The sequence below is a fragment of the Nelumbo lutea genome, chromosome 8 (genome assembly GCF_056320005.1).
Source record: "Nelumbo lutea isolate HS-2025 chromosome 8, American lotus-T2T, whole genome shotgun sequence".
Classification (NCBI taxonomy): Eukaryota; Viridiplantae; Streptophyta; class Magnoliopsida; order Proteales; family Nelumbonaceae; genus Nelumbo; species Nelumbo lutea.
In genome coordinates this window covers 24929394-24951651 of record NC_142691.1, presented here as the reverse complement: position 1 = coordinate 24951651, position 22258 = coordinate 24929394, and the positions used below count along the sequence as shown (strand labels likewise).

The 22258-nt window shown below is 39.0% G+C and overlaps 1 protein-coding gene across 1 annotated transcript in view; it reads right to left on the bottom strand.

Annotated features, from left to right (window-relative positions):
* The window catches only part of LOC148843452 (DNA-directed RNA polymerase 3, chloroplastic-like), a 55671-nt gene that overhangs the window by 24886 nt on the left and 8527 nt on the right, over window positions 1-22258 (bottom strand). The window contains exons 7-11 of the mRNA XM_088956868.1: window positions 10137-10250; window positions 9474-9605; window positions 8442-8858; window positions 464-514; window positions 53-123 (exon numbers count right to left, since the gene is read on the bottom strand). Of these exons, the coding sequence (XP_088812994.1) occupies window positions 53-123; window positions 464-514; window positions 8442-8858; window positions 9474-9605; window positions 10137-10250 (785 nt within the window). The remainder of the gene's footprint in view (window positions 1-52; window positions 124-463; window positions 515-8441; window positions 8859-9473; window positions 9606-10136; window positions 10251-22258) is intronic.

Below are 22258 nucleotides of genomic sequence, written 5' to 3'. Positions count from 1 at the left end.
ACCAATGAATATTTCAATTTGTCCAAGGAATCCATGGTAAATGTTATCATACCTAGCTGCTATTTCTGAATAAACATCTGCAGGCTTCTCTCCAGCAACCAAGTTGACTGCAGCTGCTTCCAACTGAGACAACATCCAGTATACGGAAGGATTGAACATAAATAATGAAGAATAAAACAATCATATGTCAAAACTTTCTATTGAAATCCAACAAAAGATCAATTAGGAAATTATGAGGTATGTACATCACAACATGAACCCCATCTTAAAAAAAAATCAGGTTGGAAATATCAAAGGCTTCTTGGGAAAGGTTTGAATGGTTAATGAGACAGAACACCTAAATGAATTGCCTTGAATACAAGAGATATTAGGAAAATGGGACCATAATATCACCATATTTCAAATCATACAAACCAAAGCCATAAAGTAAAAGATTGGAAGAACGGGCAACTAGAAAGCATACTTGGTATCTTCCAAGAGCTGCATAGTGCTGCAAACCATTGCATGAACCATCCTAAGAAAGAAATGCTCATTTCAGTTTCCATATACATAAAAAACCATGCAACAACAAACGAAGCAGAATAAGAAGATAAATATATATCACGAGCAGAGGTATTTGAATCCATGTAACCCTATTTGTCTTCTTCTTTTCTTTTTCTTTTTTTTTTTTTTTTGTGCTAAACTCACCTGCCTTGAGAAAAAGGAATTAAAGATTTAAAGATTTCAAATTAATCTTGATTTCCTTCAGGCTGCATTTGGTAAGAGCACAAGTGCAAATATGTTTGGTTCAAATGCAAACTTGGTTTTGTTTGGTATTGAGCTGTGATTTAGCATTTGCTCTTACCAAACACAGCCTTACAGATCAACAACCACTGAACCAAATAATAATGATGCAAAGACTTGATGCATAAATATAATGTCAAAATACTCACATCATCCATATAAATATTTATTTTATTTAAATAGGCAACCCAATACATATTTTCATAGTAGATATGTAAGGGTAAACTATTAATTTTATTTCTGAAGTGAAAATATTAAAAGAGGACATGCAATGTGTGAACAGAACTGAGAGCAAAGAAGAGCAGATTCAGGGGTGTCTTGAATAGTCGACCCCCACCCCAAAGAGCCCATATTAAAAGATATATAAAGTTACAAGAATGCCCTTATAGGGCTGAAAGATAAAATAAGAACAAATAAAACAATATGTGTACTATACAATAGGGACTATACTAATAATATACATCAAGATATATCTCCACAATCCCCCTCAAACTGATGCGTAAACTTATAAGAATGAGGTATTGACCCTTAGTCATGGCCTTTGTGAAAATGTCAGCAATCTACATGTCAGAGGCTACATGAGGAAGGGATATGGAGCCAGCAATGAAAAGATCTCTAATAAAGTGACAGTCCACCTCAATATGTCTAATCCTCTCATGGAAGATAAGATTAAATGCAATCTTGATAGCACTTGTGTTGTCTGCATATAGAGGGGTAGGAGTAGGAAGTTGAGTACCAAGATCCATGAAAAGAGACTTCAACCAAACTATCTCACTATAGGCAGAAGACAAGGCTCTATACTCCGCTTCAGTAGAAGACTTGAACACAGTTTGATGTTTCTTGCACTTCCGGGAGATGAGAGAATCACCCATGAAGACACACCACCTAATAGTGGATTGGCGAGTGTCAAGACAACCAGCCCAGTCTGCACCAGCATAAATTCTCAACTATATGGGTGATGAGGAGGAGAAAAACAGTCCCTGAGAAGTTGTGTCTCTAACATAACGGATGATGCAACGAACAACAGTCATATGAGGTTGAGGGCAGAAGCAAACTAACTGACGACCTGAACAACATGTGAAATATCAAGCCGAGTCATAGTGAGATAGATAAGAGATCCAACAAGCTAACGATACAAAGTAGCATCAAGAAGAACTAGGCCTTCAAATTTAGGCAATTTGACGTTAAGCTCCAGATGGGTATCAACGTGTTTCTCATCAGTAATTCTAGCTAATTTGACGAGATCAGAAGCATATTTCTGCTGACAAATGAAATACTCCCGACTGCTACGATGGACTTCCAAACCCAAGAAATAAGTAAGAGGGCTCAAGTCCTTCATGTGAAAGGAGTTATGAAGTAAGAACTTCATCTCAAAAATGCTGTCATCGTCATCCCCAATTAAAAGCATGTCATCAATGTACAACAATAGAATAGTCCTTGGGGCCTTCTCCTAACAAAGAGAGAATAACCAGAGGAACTTTGGCTATACCCAACCGCAACATCTCGAAAACGCTCAAACCAAGCCCAGGGTGCCTACTTCAGACCATATAGGGATTTGTTTAGGCGACAAACACATGAAGAATCACTATAATATCCATGAGGAGGCTTCATGTAGATTGTCTCCTTCAGTTGACTATGAAGAAAAGCATTCTTTACGTCAAATTGGTAAATAGTCCAGAAATGGACAACAAACAAGGCTAGAAAAACACAAACTATAGTGATCTTAGCAACTGGGGCAAATGTTTCTTCATAATCAATCCCATAATCCTAACTGTATCCTTGGGCAACTAACCAAGCCTTATATCGATCAAGGGAACCATCTGATTTTAATTTGATCGTGTAGACCCAACGACTCCCAATAATGGAAGCATATGGAGGAGCAGGTACAAGATTCCAAGTATCATTCTCATGGAGGGTTTGAATCTCAACATCCATAGCTTCTTTCCAATGAGGACTCCTAATGGCTTGCTAATAAAAATGAGGAATATCTGTAGAAGAAAGTACAACAAAAAAAGAACTATGGCTTGAAGGAAACCATAGCGGTCAGGAGGCCGAGAAATATGAGTAGAACGACAAAGTGGAATAGGAGAACTACCATCTAAAACAGGAGGATCTTGGGGCAAAATGTCACTTACAAGAGGTGTAGGAGGAGAATGCTCTGGACCGGGTGGAAGGGGGTAGCAGGCATAAGATCTGGGACACAGGGCCGCTTGCGAGTGAAAACGAAAAGATCTTTCTCAGCAAAGGAAGTAGGAATTTTATCTAAATCAAAGTCCTGCAAAATAGAGATAGAAGGAGCAGACAATCTAGCAATTGCAGCAAAGAAAGGAATATGTTTAAGAAACACAACATTCTATGAAATCCGAATACGACGAATAGCAGGGTCATAACACAAGAATCCTTTGTGGTCAGGACCATATCCCACAAAGGCACACATAGCAGACTAAGCAGTTAATTTAGAACGCTCACGAACAGGAAGATGTACAAAACAAAGACAACCAAAAACATGAAGACTGGAGAAGTTTGGGGCACGACCAAAAAGTTTTTGAAAGGGAGAAGTGTTGCCAATAACAGAAGAAGGAAGATAGTTGATTAAATACACAACTGTACTGGTAGCTTCTACCCAAAACGAAGTCGGAGCGTGAGATTCCTAAAGTAATGTCCACACAACACTAAGGATATATCCATTCTTACGTTCGGCTACACCATTCTGTTGAGGTCTGGACAACTGCACTGATATTAGATTCCATAACTCCTCAAGTCGGCCTGAAAGGCCCCATCTCTATATTCTCCCCTTGAATCTGAACAGAGGATGCTCACATTACACTTGAAGTGAGCTCGCACCATAGTATGGAATAATTTAAATGCCACCAAGACCTCTGATTTGTGTCATAGAAAATAAATCCAAGTGTATCTGATACAGTCATCTATAAACAATACAAAGTATTTGTATCCCAATCGTGAAGTAATAGAAGCAGACCAAACATCACTGTGTATAATCTCAAAAGGTGCAGTGGCATGCTCAGAAATGTGAAAAAAAGGTAAAACATGACTTTTACTCAAGCAACAGGCAATACAAGAAACATCAAAAGTATGAACAGGAGGAATTTTATACTTAATTAAACCAAAATCAAACAAAAACTTCAATTTTTGAGAATATGGATGACATAATCGTTTGTGCCATAATTCCCAAATATTATTTGTATGACTCAACAAGGAACTAGACATAGAGGAACTAAGATAAGCTGAGGATGCTAGTGATTGAGATTTCTCAAACTCTAGCGCAAACAAACGGCCCAACCTACGCCCCTTCCCTTTCACCTTCCCAATGTACCGGTCCTATCAAGCAACCATCATAAGAAAATGTGAGAAAATTTCCTTCATCAACAAGTTGGCCAACAGAAATCAAATTAGTAGTAAGGTTGGGCACTAAGAGGGTTTTTGAAAGAGGGAAGGACATAGTTGGTGACAGTTTAAGGGATAAGTCATTACTACCAATAATGTCTAACTTTTCACCATTGGTGGTAACAATGTGTTTATGGTGAGTTTCAGTAAACTGATTTGGTTGATTGAGATAGGCTCCTATCATATAATTGGTGACACTCAAATCTATAATCCAAGCATGTGAAGGAGAAGAACAATATTCAGAGAACTTACCAAACAAGCCAATAGCAGAAAAGCAGAGGAAATGGCAGAGGATACCAATTACCGAATCTTTTCCTCATCCATAGGTCCAATAGAATCACTTTTCACGAAAGAATCACCCTTAGTGGACATAGTGTCAGTTGCCTGCCCATCTGTTATCTGATAAGCCCAAGGTTGAGTCTTTTTTTGAGAACCCATAGTTGGTCGGACTGGGCAATCTGGAATGATGTGACCATGTTGCTTGCAATAGGTGCACACATTCTTCTTCTTACAGTGAGAGGCAATATGTCCAAAGCCTTTCTTTACACTCATAACACTGGGTTTTGGAGAAGTCCTTGGAGGTTGACTTCTTACCTCCATGAGCTACGAAAGCTGTTTCAGCCCCAATTTCAATCATCTTTCCATCAAAGCCAACTGTAGTGAGAGCCTAGTCTCTTCCCTCAGTAAAATCCAAATCTGGAAGTGTTCCTCTACTCAGAATATTGGACCTGATTATCTCATATTCAGGTCTAAGCCTCATCAAAAACTGATTTACTTTCCTCTTCTCAAAGTGTTTTTGGAGATACCTCACACATTCTACTAAGTCCAAGGGATCAATATGGACAAGTTCATATTCAGCCCACAAATCAAGAAAACCCGCATAGTATTCTTGTATCCTTCTATCTCCTTGATAGTAAGCAAATATCTCTTATTCTATTTGATACTGTCTAGACATATTGGACTGTTGATAAACTTTCTTCAAATATGTTGTAGCATGCTATGTACTAGCACAGGGGTATTTCTAGTTTTTCCTCCTTTATTTTGTTATAAGTTGTCGCCCAAGTATAAATACAAACTTAGGTGCCAACAACCTTCTTCTGAAAGAACTTATTCTCCTCCTCTTCTTCTTCTCCTCTCTTCCTTCTCTCTTTCCTTCCTCTATTCTTTTTACCTTTGCTAGACTACATGGTATCAGAACACTGATCTGGGCGTAACCTTCTCAGATTGTGTTCTCCATCTGAAACTTTGTTCTTTGATTGGAAGAGGAAGAGAAGACTCCATCGGACTGACCTAGCTTTTCAGTCTTCGTTTTTTTTCTTCTTATGTTTCTTGGTCATTGCACAAAGAAGAGGTTTGTGGTGGCAGCCGAATGCAGTAAGCAGTATTTCTAGGGTTTACTCCTAGTTTTTTATGTACTGTAGGTCGTGGAATTACTACTGTACTCCAGGTATGTACTGTTACATTCATATTTAAGTGTATGACAACTGTGAATGTCACAATTTAGGGCTGTAGGAGCTGGTTGTCTCCTTTTCCTATAAGCTGAAGTGTTTCGGCTAGGGTTTACCGACCTACAGTCCAGCTGAACCTGTTTTGGAGCCTTCTTAAGCTAGGGGTGGTGGAGGTACTGCTGTTCTCCTTGGTTAGTGTGTTACTCTCTAGTTGGGTGGGTGGTGGAAGTACTGCTATTTTGGAGCCTTCTTAAGCTAGGGGTGGTGGACGCACGTTCGCCGCGGTGCCCCAGGCTCCCAGCAGCACGGCTACCCTGAGGGCGGCCTCCTGCCGGGGGCCCCACCTCGTCCAGCCTCTATGCAAGGTTGTCGAGGTTGTCGAGCCTGTTGAAGACCACTTGGGATTGGTCCATCGTAACCAAGTTCTAAGTGTTCCTGGTGTTTCTTGCCATGTCGACTGGAGCTTAGGAGTTAATTCTTATGCTTTTTAGAGTGTGAATTTAGTTGAGGGAAGCCTTAATGACGTTCCCACAAACGACGCCAATTGTTTCTACCTAGAATAGGCTGAGGGAAACAAGGTAATTTTGCTTCTAAGCCAAGGCTGGCTAAAGAGTCTGAGGTCTACTATGGCCGAGGGCTGGTAGGTTAGACCTACAAAGAGAGAGAGAGAGAGAAAGTCAGAGGCCTCGGGTGCTAAAGCTGAAGGCAACAAGGTAATTTTGCTTCTGAGTCGAGGGCTGCTGAGGAGTTCGAGGGCTGGTAGGTCAGACCTGCGAAGAGAGAGAAAGAACGTTAGAGGCCTCGGGTGCTAACCCAAGGCAAGGACTCTGACGGTCAAGTTAGTACGTGGGGAGTAGGAGGTGGGATGAGGCCTGAGTAAGGAGTGCTTAGACGAGGTCACATGAGAAACTATAAAGCTCTTAGTAGTCTAGAGTCTAGATGTTTACCTTGAGAGGGTTGCCCCCTATTTATACTTGAGGATGCTTGGAGGTAGGTGGGCCCAAACGGTCAAGATGTGGCCCGACCTTGAGGAGCGTGGCCATCAGGGCCCATGAATTTATTACTAGCATGGAACCTCAACATTGGTTCCACAGCCTACTGAACAGCCATCACGTTCAGCTAATCCAAATTTATTGGAAACTCCACCAGTTTCTACTTTTTCTTTTTTTTTTATGATAAGTAATTCCTGTTTTTTCTGGGCCTGCACCCTCTTGATTTTAAACATCTACAACTTCTATAGCTTGAAATTTACTAATAAAAAAAGCTTGCAATTCTGGTTCTTTGGCTTCATCCTCAACTTCAGCTCTAGATAGGCATCGACATGCAAAGAATCATCTACTTTTTCTCAATTTGTACCTTCTTCCCTTGACTTCAAATTCTTTGTTGTAACCTGCTGCTTCTCTTGCTTGAAATTAGCCAACTCCATATATAGATCATCATGGAAGTCTAGTGGGATGCACTTTTCTTGCAAACACATCTTCATCTATACCTATATACTAATAGGATCATCACCTCTGTTTTCTAGTTGTTGCTCAAGAGTTCTCCACCATAATGTAGCATGACCCGTCAGCTTCATGCATGCAAATCTAATCCTTTGTTTGTCAAACATATTATGTCAATCAAAATATTCTTCTAGTTCAACAACTCAATCAAAGAATGCTTTTGGATCATCATCTCCTTTGAAACCTGTTTTTTCCCTTTCTCTTTTAACATGTTTAAAAACCTTGCTCCCATAGTCAACATTATTAGATCTTTTTTCTTCCACCATCTTCTCAAACAAGTCAACTAGAGACCATTCAAATAAGAGAGAAAATAAATGGAATCACTCATTGGGTGCCCTAAATCACTCTAGGGTATGGGATCACTCACTATAATTAGCATAAGCCCAGTTGCCCAAGAAAACTCAATAAACTTCACTGCTCTTAGTGTAAAACGTCAATACATATTTATAGATTTAAACTCATAATAATGCTAAGCATCAAACTGTTAGACTTGTAATAGTCCTAGAAGTCAAACTGTTAGATTCAAGAATAATAATAGGACTCAAACTAAAACTACAACTATCTTATTTCACTTCAAAGAAGACTCAATAACTCTAATCCTACTTATACAATGACTGAAAATTTAAATGTAAATAAACTATAAATAGACAAGTTAGACTCTATCATTGGACCCCACAGAAAAATTGTACAATGGCAAAAATATTCCCAGTGACAAAAAATACAGAAATACATAAAGTTTTCACAAAATTCCAATTTTGATTCTTCAGTTCCTGCATCAGTATCTCATCTTTCAAAAAAAAGGATATTGGAGTAGAATAGTCAAAGGGACATCTACCTACCTATACATGCATACACTAAAAACAGAGTTTAATTAAATATTGATAAACCAAACCAACAGTTGTCTTAGTCAAACAAACATCATATATTGGAGTTGGCTGTGCCAACTAAATATCTAGTAATATGAACATCTAAGTGACATACAGGGGCTATGCGTTGTTGGATTTATGTTATTAGCTAAATCTCTGTTTCTGTTTTTTTAAGCAAGAAGCGTTTAGGGTTTTCATTAATGAAATTGAAAGATAGTTATCTTTTCACACCCCTGTTCCCATTTGTGTTAAGACCAAACATGTAGCATTGAGACTTGCTGTCAAGGTAGTACTGAAATTTGCTGTGAAGGTAGGATATCCACACTTCAGCATGGAAGTGTGTGTGTGTGTGTGTGTGTGTGTCTACACTTCAGCATTGCAATTGCATATGCAGGAATAGTTCTTCTGTCGTTCCAAAGTTCCAGAAAAAGTAATACCTGATGTATTGGCAGATGAGAGATAGCTGTATGTGGTGATGAGCTTTTTAAGGCCTCTGACAAATTAATGCATGCTGCTAGGCACTGAAAAGGATCTTCAGCATTTAACCACCAGTGGTTTCCATCAATTGGTTTATCAGCTGAATCAAATATATCATCCAAATGGTTCTCCACAAAATCCATACGGTCATCATAAGAAAGCTTATCCACACCACCAGCATACAGGTTAGCTAAATGTATCTTCAGCCAGCGTAAACCGGCCTTCCCTAGTGGCCGCCCTTCTGCAAACTCAAGAACTCCTCGGCAGAGATCTGAACTGAGATGATTTAAATGTGGATGCATGGGATAGGCACGACCTCGGAAATCTAAATTATGGGGATAATAAAAGCCGTCCTCATCTTTAATTTTCCGAGCTACCTGTTTCAGAAAGGACATTCCAGCATTAAAGGTGATAAAAAGAAAACAAAAAGAATATAATGCAATAACACAACTGTGAAACACAACCACTACCAACCCCACCCCCAAAAAATAAATAAAAGAAAAAGGGAGACTTGATTAGCCCTGAAGAACATCCAAACATAACCAGCAGCCAAAACCTACTAAGATTTTTTCCTTTTATAAATATGCAATTAAGTATATTAGTGATAGAAAAAGATCTACACAATGAGGTACCCTAATGGCATCAACAGAATTGGTGGGCAAAACCAAAGACCAAGTTCTAACATTTTAAATGATTTGGTGGCTCGCCCATGGTGACAACAGATTTGGTGGAGTCAAAGTTCTTCATAGAATGGGTTGCAAGAATGTCGTATCAAACAAATTTAAAAAAAAAATGCAACTAAAAAAAAACTTATTTTAAAGCAATGGCATGCCTTTTAAATTTTCTGGAAATTCCATAGTCTAAATAAAACTCATGATTTTTTGAAATCATGAAAATTTACCTGAGTTTAAGTCCTATAGCAAACTGAGTTCATTATAGAAAAAAGTTATGTTGTTGTACACTTAATAACTTCAAAAAATAAGAGATCTTACAGAAAGTTTAAGCTCTATGTCACAACGTTGTGCATGCCTTTCTCGGTTGATCTTCTTTGTTTTTCTCATATTCCATTTCCACTTCTGCATTTCTATTAAATCCTCTGAGTCTGGTTTCTCTGGTATGGGAATCTGAAATCCATTGCAAAACATAGATTCAGTGTAAGAACAGATAAGGAAATTAAAAAAATAAAAACTAATATGGCTGCCAACTGGACTCCATAAATGGCCTACCTACTGCATCTGTTAGATATAGTTCATTTTCAAGTACCTAACCAGGACATTTCCCAGGCTCCAATATAACCCAATCAGTAGCTCTTAAGTATCTGAACTATCATTCTTCCAGAGAACCCCACAACATATGGAGGGTATTTCAGGTCAAATTTTAGCCAAGGAAGTGTTCATGGAAACAGCTAGGGACTTTTTTTTTTCTTTTTTTGATAAATAAAAAGATATGGATTGTTGGGTATTACCACCTTGAATATGCCCAACATACACTCATGGTTATGCAACAGGTAGACCATCCTTACAGTCTAGGCAAGAACTCAGATTTCTTTTTAGAACATGGAGATTGGAGAATCAGGATGTGAATAGAAGGCAAAAAAGAAAAAGAATTCAAATAGAAAAACTAATGAATATGTAAAAAGTTCTAGCCAGGCTCACATCTTCACGATCAACAAGGCCTGCCATGTTTCCACCTCTAGCCCAAATGCTCTCTACCACACCGAGTACTTTTCTATTCACCCTCCATTTGGTTCTTCCAAGTGTATCCAGGGCCTGAACAAGTGCAGTTTTAGACCATAATGCAGTTTCAGATTAACTTTGTTTTTCACAAGCAGGAAATGAACAGATCATAGTGCTGTTTTAATATTTATCTTCAATAAGCAAAGGAGAGAAATGTCCAGAAGTCAACATGAACTGATATAAGGTCATGATAACAATATCCACCATAAAACTAGGGACATTGCAAGGATCTAGTGCACAAAAGCAAGCTCTTCAATATTCACAAATTTGGTATGAAAAATCTAAAGTTTTAAGGCAATGTTTAATTGCAATGGAAGCTCTGTCCTATTTTGGATGATTTCAAGAGAAAAGCATATCCTTTATCTGGCTAATAACAGCAGAAAAAAGGATAAGCTTATATGTTCAAGATTTTGTGAGGATGAAAAAGACCTTGAAGTAATGCAATTAAGGGAAAAAAAAAAGAGATTGTGGGCTTTACATGCTTGAAAATGTTTTATATGTTTGATTTTATTTTTAAATTCTCATTTGAATATGCTTTACATGTTATGTTTATGTATTTTAATTTTAGATAATAGATTTTCTAAAACAATTATTTTAAAACTTAAGTTTATTTTTTTATTAATATTATGTTTAATATTTGTATTTTTTGCATTTTATTGAATTTTTGGCATTTTTTATTTTTGTGCCTTGCTTCAAAAAGGCATGTGCCTCACCTTGCGCCTTGCACCTCAGGCGTAAATTGACCCCTGCATCTTATTTGAGCCTTGCGCTTTTAAAACACTGGTTTTGCGGAAAAATGGTTATATTGGACTAAGCATTGTTTTTTCTTCCACTGAATAGTTGATTATAGTAAATAAGTGTTTCAGAGGCATCTTTTTTTTTTTTGATGAAATTGTTTCAGAGTCATCTTCCATCAAGGATATCCTTTATTAGAGGAGGTGCCTCCATCAAGGACATCCTCTATACTGCCTTTTTGTTTACTCTAGTGGCTTAGGTTTTTAGCCAATTGATCTCTAGAGATGATAACCTAATGCCGATTAGAGGGTCTATAGTGGGCTCTAAGGAGTTTAGGGCGACAGGTGACTCACAGTTTGCTACTTAAGTGATGAGATAATCATCTTTCGTGACGAGAGAGGTGAGGAAATTATTAAGAATGTTCTTGCATTAATCAAATGTTTTGAGAGGATCTCTTAACCTTGGGATAAATTTGGACAGCAGTGTTTTTTTCTTCTCTTTTAATTAACAACACAAGTTTTATTAATTTGCTAAAAATAATGGTATACAAGAATGGTTGTGCCAAGAACCCCTTTTTTGTGGGCTATCTCTTATACACATTTTTTTTTGTTACAACTAATTTCCCAAGGGAAACACTCCCCAAAACAATTGTTCCATTTTTGTCCCTTGTTGTGCCAAGAATTTGGATAAGAGTTGTTTAGCAGGTACCAACCAGGTTGACAGTGATCTTGATTGCTTTGATGAAATGCTAAGGAGCCTAGGGTGTTTGGCTTCTTCTTAGCCTTTGGACTATCTCAGAGTGCCTAGGTGGTAATTTTAAATCCTGTTGTTTCTGGAGCTAGGTGGTAGAGAGGATTTTGAAAGATGTTAGACCTGGGATGGCGGAGAAATTACATCTCCCTTAGGGATAGAATTCCTTTGATTACATTCACTTTTGCAAATCTCTATATCTACTTCTCTTGGTTTTCCAAGTCCTGCTAATAATTACAAGAAAAAAATCACAGCATGCAAAAATTGAACCGACTTCTTTGAGAGTGTCTCATTGAATAAGAATGTTGGAAATTTTCAAGGATTTCAATTCTGGTACATTCTTAGAGGTTGGAAAATTTTTGCATTTTCCTCTACTAAGAACCATAAGGAATAAAATCTGGCTCCCACTCTCACTTGATGACAAGTTGAAGTATGATAGATGCAGTGCTGCAATCTGGGTAGCTCAGAGTTGGAGGAGTATTTAGAAATGATAAAGGTAATATCATAATAGTCTATTCAGGTCCAATTGGGGTTGGTGCCTCTGCTTGAACTGAAATACTTGTTCCACTTCAAGGCCTAAGGTCAGGATGCTCTTTGGATCTCTTGAATCTAGTGGTACAGGAAGAAGAGCTGGAAGTAGGAGACTCCTTATTGGTTATTTCTTGGGCTAAGAAAATCAACTCGGCCCCTTGGAAAATTTTCTTGCAAAGAGTTTGAACACTTGTTTTTGGCTGGGTTAAAAGGACAGCAAATGGGATGGCAGATGTTCTAGCAAAACAAGGAACTGATAGATCTACTTTATTTTGGGCAATGTTGTAATCTGTTAGTGGTAAAACAGGGAGCTAACAAAACTAACCATTGGGGGCAAGCTGTATCTGATGTATTATGGGCACTTGTATCTGATCTCAAAGTTTGATAAAGAAATTTTATTCTTGCTGATCCAAAAAAGAAAAAAAGAAAAAGACAGAAATCAAAATTGGGTGCACAAATAAAAGCTGCAACAGGGCCCCAGCAACATCATCATCAAATTAGGGAAGTTGGTCCATGGCATTCATTTTTCTGTCCTTTGTGTTGCCCAATTTGCAAATTATCTAGCTGATTCTCTCACACAAGATAGAGAGAGAGAGAGGGAGAAGAGAGTATAACAGATAAGACGATAGGCGGTGTTTTCAATGGATAGATCCAAAGCTCCTGGTCCAGATGGCTTCACAATGGCTTTTTATCAGGATTGTTGGGGTGTTTCAGGAATTTGTAGATAAAAACAAAGTAATCCCTGGAGTTAATGCAACCTTCTTAGCCCTAATCCCAAAGAAGATAGATGCAAAGGACCCTAAGGATTTTAGGCTGATCAGTCCGGTGACTAGCATCTATAAAATTTTGGCTTAAGTGTTGTCTCTGAGAATCTGAGTGATACTACCATCCATCATTAGTCAAGCACAAGGTGCTTTCATGCAAGGCAGGAAAATAACATATCAGATTTTAATAGCAAATGAGTGTGTGGAGGACATGAGAAAGTCAGGGAATCAAGGTTTTGCATGTAAGTTAGACCTAGAGAAGGCTTATGATTTTGTGGATTGGAGTTTTTTACTAGAGATCCTTGGGTGTTATGGCTTCGTAGATAGATGGTGCAACTAGGTAAAGGGCTGTATTAGTTCTTGCCATTACTCAGTCTTGGTTAATGGGGTGGTCAAAGACTATTTTCCAGCTTGTAGAGGCCTTAGACAAGGAGACCCACTCTCCCCGTTCCTTTTCACCTTAGTTGCAGATGTTTTCAGCAGATTAATCTCTAAGGCAGAGAGGGAAGAGAAAGTGAGTGGATGGAGGATTGGAAGGAACAATGTCCGGGTAACCCATCTACAGTTTGCTAACAATATCATAATATTTGTTTGACCTTCCATTTGCCTTTTAGATTCGAAAATATGTGGCTTACCCATCCAGATTTTGTGAAAAAAGTGAAGGAGTGGTGGGGTGAGGAGGAGAGGGGGGTAAGATGGAAGGGGATCAAGTTCCACAAGAAATTAAAAAGGTTGAGAGCCAAAATAAAAGAGTGGAATAGATATCAGTTTGGTAGAATTGAGGAGCAAAAATTGGGCCTAATCTCTCGAATAGAGAATTTGGATGTAAAGGAATATCACAATGGGCTGACTAAGGAGGACACGGTGTTAAGGAGTTGGAAGAAGTGTTATTGAGGGAAGAAATCAGTTGGAGACAAAAACATAGACACAAGTGGATTAAGGAAGGCAATGGGAACACTAGATTCTTCCATGATTTGGCAAATGGGAGACAAAGAAAGAATTTTGTGACCAAGCTAGAGATAGGAGAGGAGGTGATTACCAACCAGGATGACATAGCCAGAAAATTTGTGGACCACTTCAAATCGATTTGTAGAAGGCCTTTGAGTGAGAGAACAATCATGGAAAGGGTGGATTGGCCAAGAATTGATGAAGGAGTGGCAAGGTGGCTGGAAAGGGATTTCGAAGAAGAAGAGATTAAGAAAGTTGTCTTTCTAATGGATAGATCCAAGGCTCCAGGTCCAGATGGCTTTACAATGGGTTTTTATCAAGACTGTTGGGAGGTGTTGAAAGAGGATCTAACTGAAGTCTTTAAGGAATTTGTAGACAATCACACTATAAGCCCTAGAATTAATGCCACATTTTTGGCCTTGATACCTAAGAAGAATGATGCCAACCACCCAAAAGATTATAGGCCTATTAGTCTGGTGATAAGCATCTATAAAATTTTGGCTAAAGTGCTTTCATTGAGGATCAAAACAGTCCTCCCTACCATCATTAGTGAAACTCAGGGGGCTTTCATCCAAGGGCGACAAATAACAAATCAGATCTTAATTGCGAATGAGTGTGTGGAGGAAATGAAAAGGTCTAGTAGGAAAGGATTCATTTGTAAATTGGATCTTGAAAAGGCCTATGATTTGGTGGACTGGGAGTTTCTATTAGAGGTTATGTGAAATGGTGGATTTGGGGACAAGTGGTGTAGTTGGATCTTTGGGTGTATCAGTACTTGTCACTACTCTATTCTGGTAAATGGTACAGTGAGGGATTTTTTTCCAGCTTGCAGGGGTGTCAGGCAAGGGGATCCACTTTCACCATTCCTTTTTACCTTAGTAGCTGATGTGATTAGTAGGATCATTACTAAGGCTGACAGCGAAGATGCCATTAGGGGTTGGAGAATAGGGAGACACCAAGTCCCCGTCACCCACCTTCAGTTTGTAGATGACCTAATGATTTTTTGTGAAGGAGGTCTTAGTGAAAAGGTAGCAAACCTAAAGGTGCTAATAAAAGGATTTGAAATTGTCTCTAATTTGAGAATAAATCTGGAAAAGAGTTGCGTAGCAGGTATAAATTTGGAGGTAGGGGAGGTCGAGGCTATTGCGGAGTGTCTTGAGTGTTCCACCTCTGCTTGGCCTATGTCATATTTAGAGCTTCCTTTAGGGGCAAATCCTAGGGAGAGTAGATTTTGGACCCTAGTGTTAGAAAATTTTGAGAAGAGATTAGTCTCATGGAAGAGGAACTATATCTCTTTAGGAGGAAGAATTACCCTAATAAGAGCTACCATGGCTAACTTACCTACCTATTATTTGTTTGTCTTTAGGATACCAGTTAGGGAAGCTAGGAAGGTAGAGAAGTTGATGAGAGACTTCTTATGGGAGCCGGGACAAGAGAAAAATGATCACTTGGTTAATTGGGAAATTGTGTGCAGAAGTAAAGAAGAGGGGGGTTTGGGAATTGGGAGGGTAACTAGAAAGAATCAAGCTCTATTAGGGAAATGGTTGTGGAGATGGCCTTTGGAAAGAGAGAGATTGTGGCATGAGGTGGTGGGAAGCATTCATGGGAGGTCAGAGAATGGATGGGATGCTGGTATATCGAGGCAAGCTAACCTAGCAACACCTTAGAAGGCTATTCACAACACCCTTCCTCAATTCCTCAATTTTATCAGGTATGAAGTTTGTTCTAGCAACTCTATCCTTTTTTGGGAGGATATTTGGGTAGGAGACTCACCGTTAAAGGATTTGTTCCCCTCGCTTTTTTCTATTTCTTTGTACAAAAAAGAGGTGGTCTCAAAATTTGTTTCACCCTTGGGAACACCCTTAGATCCTACTTGGGATTTTGGTTTTCGTAGAGGACTTAGGGATGCTGAAATTGAGTTTCTTTCTTTTTTGCTTGGGTGTCTTAATCAAGTTTGTTTGGATCCCTCCAAGCCAGATAAGAGGGTTTGGACTCCTAGACCCAATGGAACCTTCACTTGTGCTTCTTTTTTCAAGTCCATCTCTCAACTTTCTACTCACCAACCCTTTTCGTCAAAAGAAATTTGGTGTATGCCAGTCCCCCCAAAAATTATGGCTTTTTGTTGGGAAGTTTTCCATGGGAAAGTAAACACTTTAGACAACCTACAAAAGAGAAGACCTTTTCTCTGTATTTCTCCTAATTGGTGTATCCTCTGTAGAGCTCACGGTGAGGATTGTTACCATCTATTAGTATCTTGTCCCTTTTCTGCAGACCTTTGGGCTTGGCTACTTTCGTTGTTTGGGGGTAGTTGGAGTCTACTAGCAGAAGTTCACATGCTCGTGCTGTGGAGAATTATGTGGATATGTGCTCGTGCTGCCTTGACTTGGACTCTTTGGGAAGAGAGGAATCTCAGAATTTTTCAAGATAAGGAAAGGAACAGCCAAGATTTGAAAGATTGTGTGTTAAACAGGGCAATACATTGGCTGAAGACCTTGAAAATCTTTCATCAATTCTCCTTTAATGACATTTGGAGAAATTGGTCAGTAGTAGCAAAGTGTTCATCTTTAAAGGCCAAATCAATTACAAGCTGGTCTCCTCCACCCGAAGGCTCAATTAAGTTGAACTTTGATGGAAGCAGCATAGGTAATCTAGGATTATTCGGAGTGGGGGGTGCTTTGAGAAATGAGAAGGGAGAGATTTTGTTGCTCTACTCGGGTCCTTTGGGAATTGGGAATTCCATCAGGGCAGAACTTTTAGCTGCTGTACAAGGGGTCCAATTTGCAAACCAGCTGGGGGTACAACAACTAATAATCGAGGGGGATTCCAAAGTGGTGGTGGGTTGGTTGAAAAATTATGAAGAGGCTATGTGGCGATACAAGAATGAAATGAAGAAATTTAGTTGGTTGACAAGGAATATGTTGGTCACTATACAATGGGTGGGGAGATCAGCAAATACCTTGTTAGATGTGTTAGCTAAGCAAGGGGTAAATAGGGAAGAATTATTTTGGGCGCAGTTGTGATTCTTGTTTTTCTTTCCTAGTTTACTTGTAAGTTTCAAGGAGGGGTTGCAGCTCGCGCCTCTCACTGGGATGATGTATGAACTCACTCTAATTTTCTTCTGAATCAATAAACTTATTATTATTCATAAAAAATATCATAATATTTTGTGAAGGAGGTGACAAGCAAAAAGTGAGGAACCTTAGAGCATTGTTACAACATTTTGAGAAGGTCTCCAATTTGAAGATAAATCTGGATAAGAGTTGTGTAGTTGGTGTCAATATGAATGAGGGGATTATTCAGTCTGTGGCAAATTGTCTAGGTTGTCCTGTTTCTTCTTGGCCCTTGTAGTACCTAGGTCTCCCTCTAGGGGCTAACCCAAGAGAAAGTAGTTTTTGGAATCTAGTTTTGGAAAATTTTGAGAAAAGGTTAGCGGCTTGGAAAAGAAACTATATCTCTATAGGGGGTAGAGTGACTTTATTGAGAGCAACCCTAGCAAACCTACCGGTCTACTTCTTGTCCATTTTAAGGATACCTAATAGGGAGGCTAAGAAGCTGGAGAGGTTAATGAGAAATTTTCTTTGGGAGCCAAGGGAGGAAAAGAAAGATCATTTAATTAATTGGGGAATAGTTTGTAGGAGCAAAGAGAAAGGTGGACTAGGGTAAGGTAGGTTAACTCTCAAGAATAAAGCCCTATTAGAAAAATGGTTGTGGAGGTGGCCTAGAGAAAGAGAGAGGTTGTGGCATGAAGTGATAGCTAGTATACATGGAAGACTGAAAAACGGATGGGATGCAGGTGTATCAAGACAAGCAACGTTGGCATCTCCTTGGAAAGCAATCCAAAGTATCCTCCCTCAATTTCTCAACTTTGTCAGGTATGATGTCAATTCCGGTAACCTTGTTTTATTTTGGGAAGACAATTGGGTGGGGACTGCTGCTCTAAAGGACCAATTCCCTTCTCTTTTTTCTATCTCCCTTTACAAGGAAAAAGTTATTTCTCATTTTCTTCCATCTCCTATTTCACCTTCATCCTTAACTTGGGATTTTGGCTTTCAGAGAGGTTTGAGGGATGATGAACTTAACAGTGTCTCAGATCTGTTGTCTTTTCTTGGCAGTGTCTTTTTGGACCCTCTTAGTTTGGATGTGAGATTATGGTCCCCTAATCCAAAAGGGCACTTCTCTTGTGCTTCTTTTTTTAAGTCCCTTTCCTCCTCCCCAAGTCAATGGGGTTTTTCGACCAAGATTTAGTTTAGACCTGTTCCACCAAAATTGTTATTTTCTGCTGGGAGGTGCTTTATAGAAAGACTAATACCTTGGACTGCTCGCAAAAGAAAAGGCCTTTCATGTGTTTATCCAATCACTGGTGTGTACTTTACAGAGCTAATGGGGAGGATTGCTCTCATCTACTTGTATCTTGTTCCTTTTCTAGAGCCATTTGGAGTTGGATTTTTTCTTTGTTTGGGTGAAGGTGAAATGTGTCCACGGATTTAAGTCAGCTATTCTATCCTTATTTTTTTGTGTGGCCTACAAAAAACGGAAAAATGATGTGGAGATGTATTAGAGCAGCCGCATTGTGGACATTTTGAGAAGAAAGGAATGCAAGAATATTCAAGGAAAGAAAAGAAGCACTCAGGCTGTTGAGGATTGCATCTTAACTAGGGCCATTCATTGGCTGAGAACTATGGATCTCTTTCATACTTTTTCCTTTGATGATTTTTGGAGAAATTGGTTAGTGTTGGCTAGCAGCCATACAAGGAAGGACAGGGTTTCTGCAGTGTGGACCCCTCCGCCTGAAGGATGGGTAAAGCTGATTTTTTATGGCAGCAGCCAAGGAAACCCAGGCCCATCGGGAATAGCAGGGGTGCTAAAAGATACGGAGAGCAATATATTAGCCTTATTTTCAGGTCCTGTGGGATTAGGAGAGATTTTGGCGGCGGTACAAGGTATTCAGATTGCAGAACAATTAGGAGTTCAACATTTGGTAGTTGAAGGACACTCTCAAATTGTTGTGGGATGGCTGACAGATCCAACTTCAGCCATGTGGCGACACAAATATTTATTAATGAAAGTCGACTGGTTTGCAAGAAATATGACAGTTACCTTTTGTTGGGAGGGAAGATCAGCAAACACCTTAGTGGATGGATTAGCTAAGCAGGGGGCAAATAGGGAACATTTATTTTGGGCTGCTTTGTAATTGTGTTTATGACTAATTCTGTTTTTTATTTGATGTAATACTGCCCTGAAGAGGTAACAGCTCGTGCCTCTTTTGAGTTCCCTGTACTGCCTTTTCTGAATTAATAAATTATATTCATTCATAAAAAAAAAAAAACAGATAAGACGATAGGCCTTGTACCGGGGATTTCATCCCTTAGATTAGAGGAGGGTTTTGGGAATGGGACACTGGAATATTGTATCATATGGGGGTGAGTAGCACAGGTCTACCTCTTTATCTTCATTATTATTGGGGAGGATGATGCTTCACCTTGTAATTCTTATTATCTTCTTCTTTAAAAATAAAAAATAAAAAAATAAAAAGCTGATCATTACCAATAAAAAGGGATAAGCAGTATCCTTTTCAAGAAAAATGGCTTTGAGTCACTGTACAAAAAAGTCAGGTACAGCTGTAATACTTCTTATTTGGGATAGGTAGCTGGTCCGACCTATAATTGGAGCTGTATAGAGCTGTCACCTGTCGATGGATCAGATTGGGTTTGGGTCAGCATGGAATGGTCCTGACCCATTTATAATTGGGAACAACTCAGAACCAGAACTAAACCAATTATTAATCGGGATAATTGATTCAGACCCAATTAGACCAGATTATACTTGACATTTATAATTACCTATAATATGACAACTTGGAATTTCATTTTTGATAAATATAACCTTAATAAAAGTGCCAGTAAATACCAAAATGCTTATATGTTGATAAAACAAGTATTTCTTTAACTAAAATTATCTCATATAGTGTATGAAATTTACCCCTTTAGACATAAAATATAACAAAGTTTACAAGAAAACCATGAGACCCTTATACAATATTGAGTACATAATCAGTTTGGGTCTTAATCAGTTCGAAATAGAAAAAACAGGTCCTGGTCAAATTATAATCAGGACACAAAACTCAGAACCATAATTGGCATTATCAGTTTGGTTCTATTGGGTAGACCCAACCAATTGACAGCTCCAGGCTCTAATCCTTGCACACACTTTATCCATTTATTGATTTTCACAAAGTTCTGTCATTAATCAACAATAAATAAATAAATGTCAGACACTCAGATCACTCCCAATTGACAGCTCCAGGCTCTAATCCTTGTATATACTTTATCATTCAAAAAGTTCCATTACTGATAAAAAAAATGTAAGGTAGTCAGCTTACTCTAGCCTGAACATTTTTCAATAAAACAGCAATTCAGAATTAAAATATGCATGGTAAGAATGTCTTTCAATTATTCCTGTACTGATAGCCAGGATCTAAGTGTTCCCATAAGCTCCTAATCAGCTCCTGGCATGAACAACTCTTTTCTTCAAAAATCCTGAGATTTCTCTCCTTCCAAATTCACGAAGTTACAGCTACTGGATAGCATTCTAATTTTTCCCCTCCAATTAAAGACCCCCTAACTGCCAGTTCTTTAAATGATTCCCAAGTGATTTTGTCCAACACCAACCGAGCTCCAAGAGACTGCCAAAATGATTTTGTTACACCCCACTAGCTACCAGGCAATAAAGGAATAGATGATCTGCCCATTTTTCATTATTTTAAACATATAAAAGTTGTTCTAAAAGGCCATTACCCAATGTTGGTCCAGCTATCTGGGGCCTTAGGAGGGGTAGACTGGATACAGGCCTAACCTTTGACATTTTTACTCACACAAAGTGTTTGCCCAGTGCCCTCAGACTCGATTTTGGCCCTTCAAATGTAAAGTGTGTTTCCATGTGTTGCCTATAGATATGCTTTCAGCAAAAGTCCCCTCTTGACAGTGTAGCCGGCCAGAGATAGGTGAAAGAGGAGAGAAGAGAAGAGAAGAGAAGAGAGGAGAAAAGAGAGGGTTTGCAATGCAACAGTTCTGGTGGCACCAGTTGTTAGGGCGACAGAAAAATAACAAGGGAAAAGACCCTTGTGCCCCTGAGTACAATAACAGACATAACCGAAATAAAAAACGAAATAAAAAACACTTTAATTTGGACAAACAGGCCCTAACAACTGCAACTAAGTTATTCTAACATTATTCCAACACTCCCCCTCAAGTTGGAGCATAGATGTCAATCATGCCCAACTTGTCACACAAATCTTTGTGCCGCACATGATGAAGACCTTTGGTGAAGATATCTGCAAGTTGCTCTTCCGAGTTGACATATGGTGTGCACACTTCTCCACTTTCAAGTTTCTCTCTGATAAAATGCTTGTCCACTTCAATGTGTTTCGTCCTTTCATGCAAAACTAGATTAGCAGCAATATTGATGGCTGCTTTATTGTCACAGTAGAGTGAAGTAGGATTGTTTACTGCAAAACCTAGTTCACCTAACAGATTTCTTATCCACATGATTTCCGCAACCCCATGAACCATCGCTCTATACTCTGCTTCAGCACTAGATCTAGCCACCACACTTTGTTTTTTGCTTCTCCATGTGACAAGGTTTCCTCCTACAAAGGCACAATAACCACTGGTGGGCTTTCAGTCATTGACTGCTCCTGCCCAATCTGCATCAGTATATACTTCCACTTTTAAGTGACTGTGTTTCTGGAACAGCAAACCAGCTCCAGAAAACTTCTTGAGATATCTCAAGATCCTCTCTGCAGCCTCAAAGTGAGTTGTCATCGAGCTGTGCATGAATTGACTAAGGACACCCACTGCATAGGCAATATCAGGCCTGGTCATAGACAAATACAGAAGTCTCCCCACGAGTCTCTGGAACATCTTTACATCTTTCAAAAACTCTCCCTGACTGTCTCCCAGATGGTGATTAGGTTTAATAGGTGAATCAGATGGTTTTACCCCCAACTTGCCTGTATCTTCTAGTAGATCTAGTACATACTTCCGTTGGGAAATAAAGATGCCTTTGTGAGAGCAGGCAACTTCAATTCCAAGGAAGTATCGTAAGGGGCCTAGATCCTTCACCTCAAATTTAGTAGCTATGAATTTTTTTACTCTGGATTTCAGCCTCCCAATCTCCTGTGATCACTATGTCATCCACATACACAATAAGAGCTACAATTTTACCTTCACCTCTTTTTACAAACAAGGTATGATCTGACTGGCATTGTTTGAATCCCATTTGTTGGACTGCTACATGGAACTTACTAAACCAAGC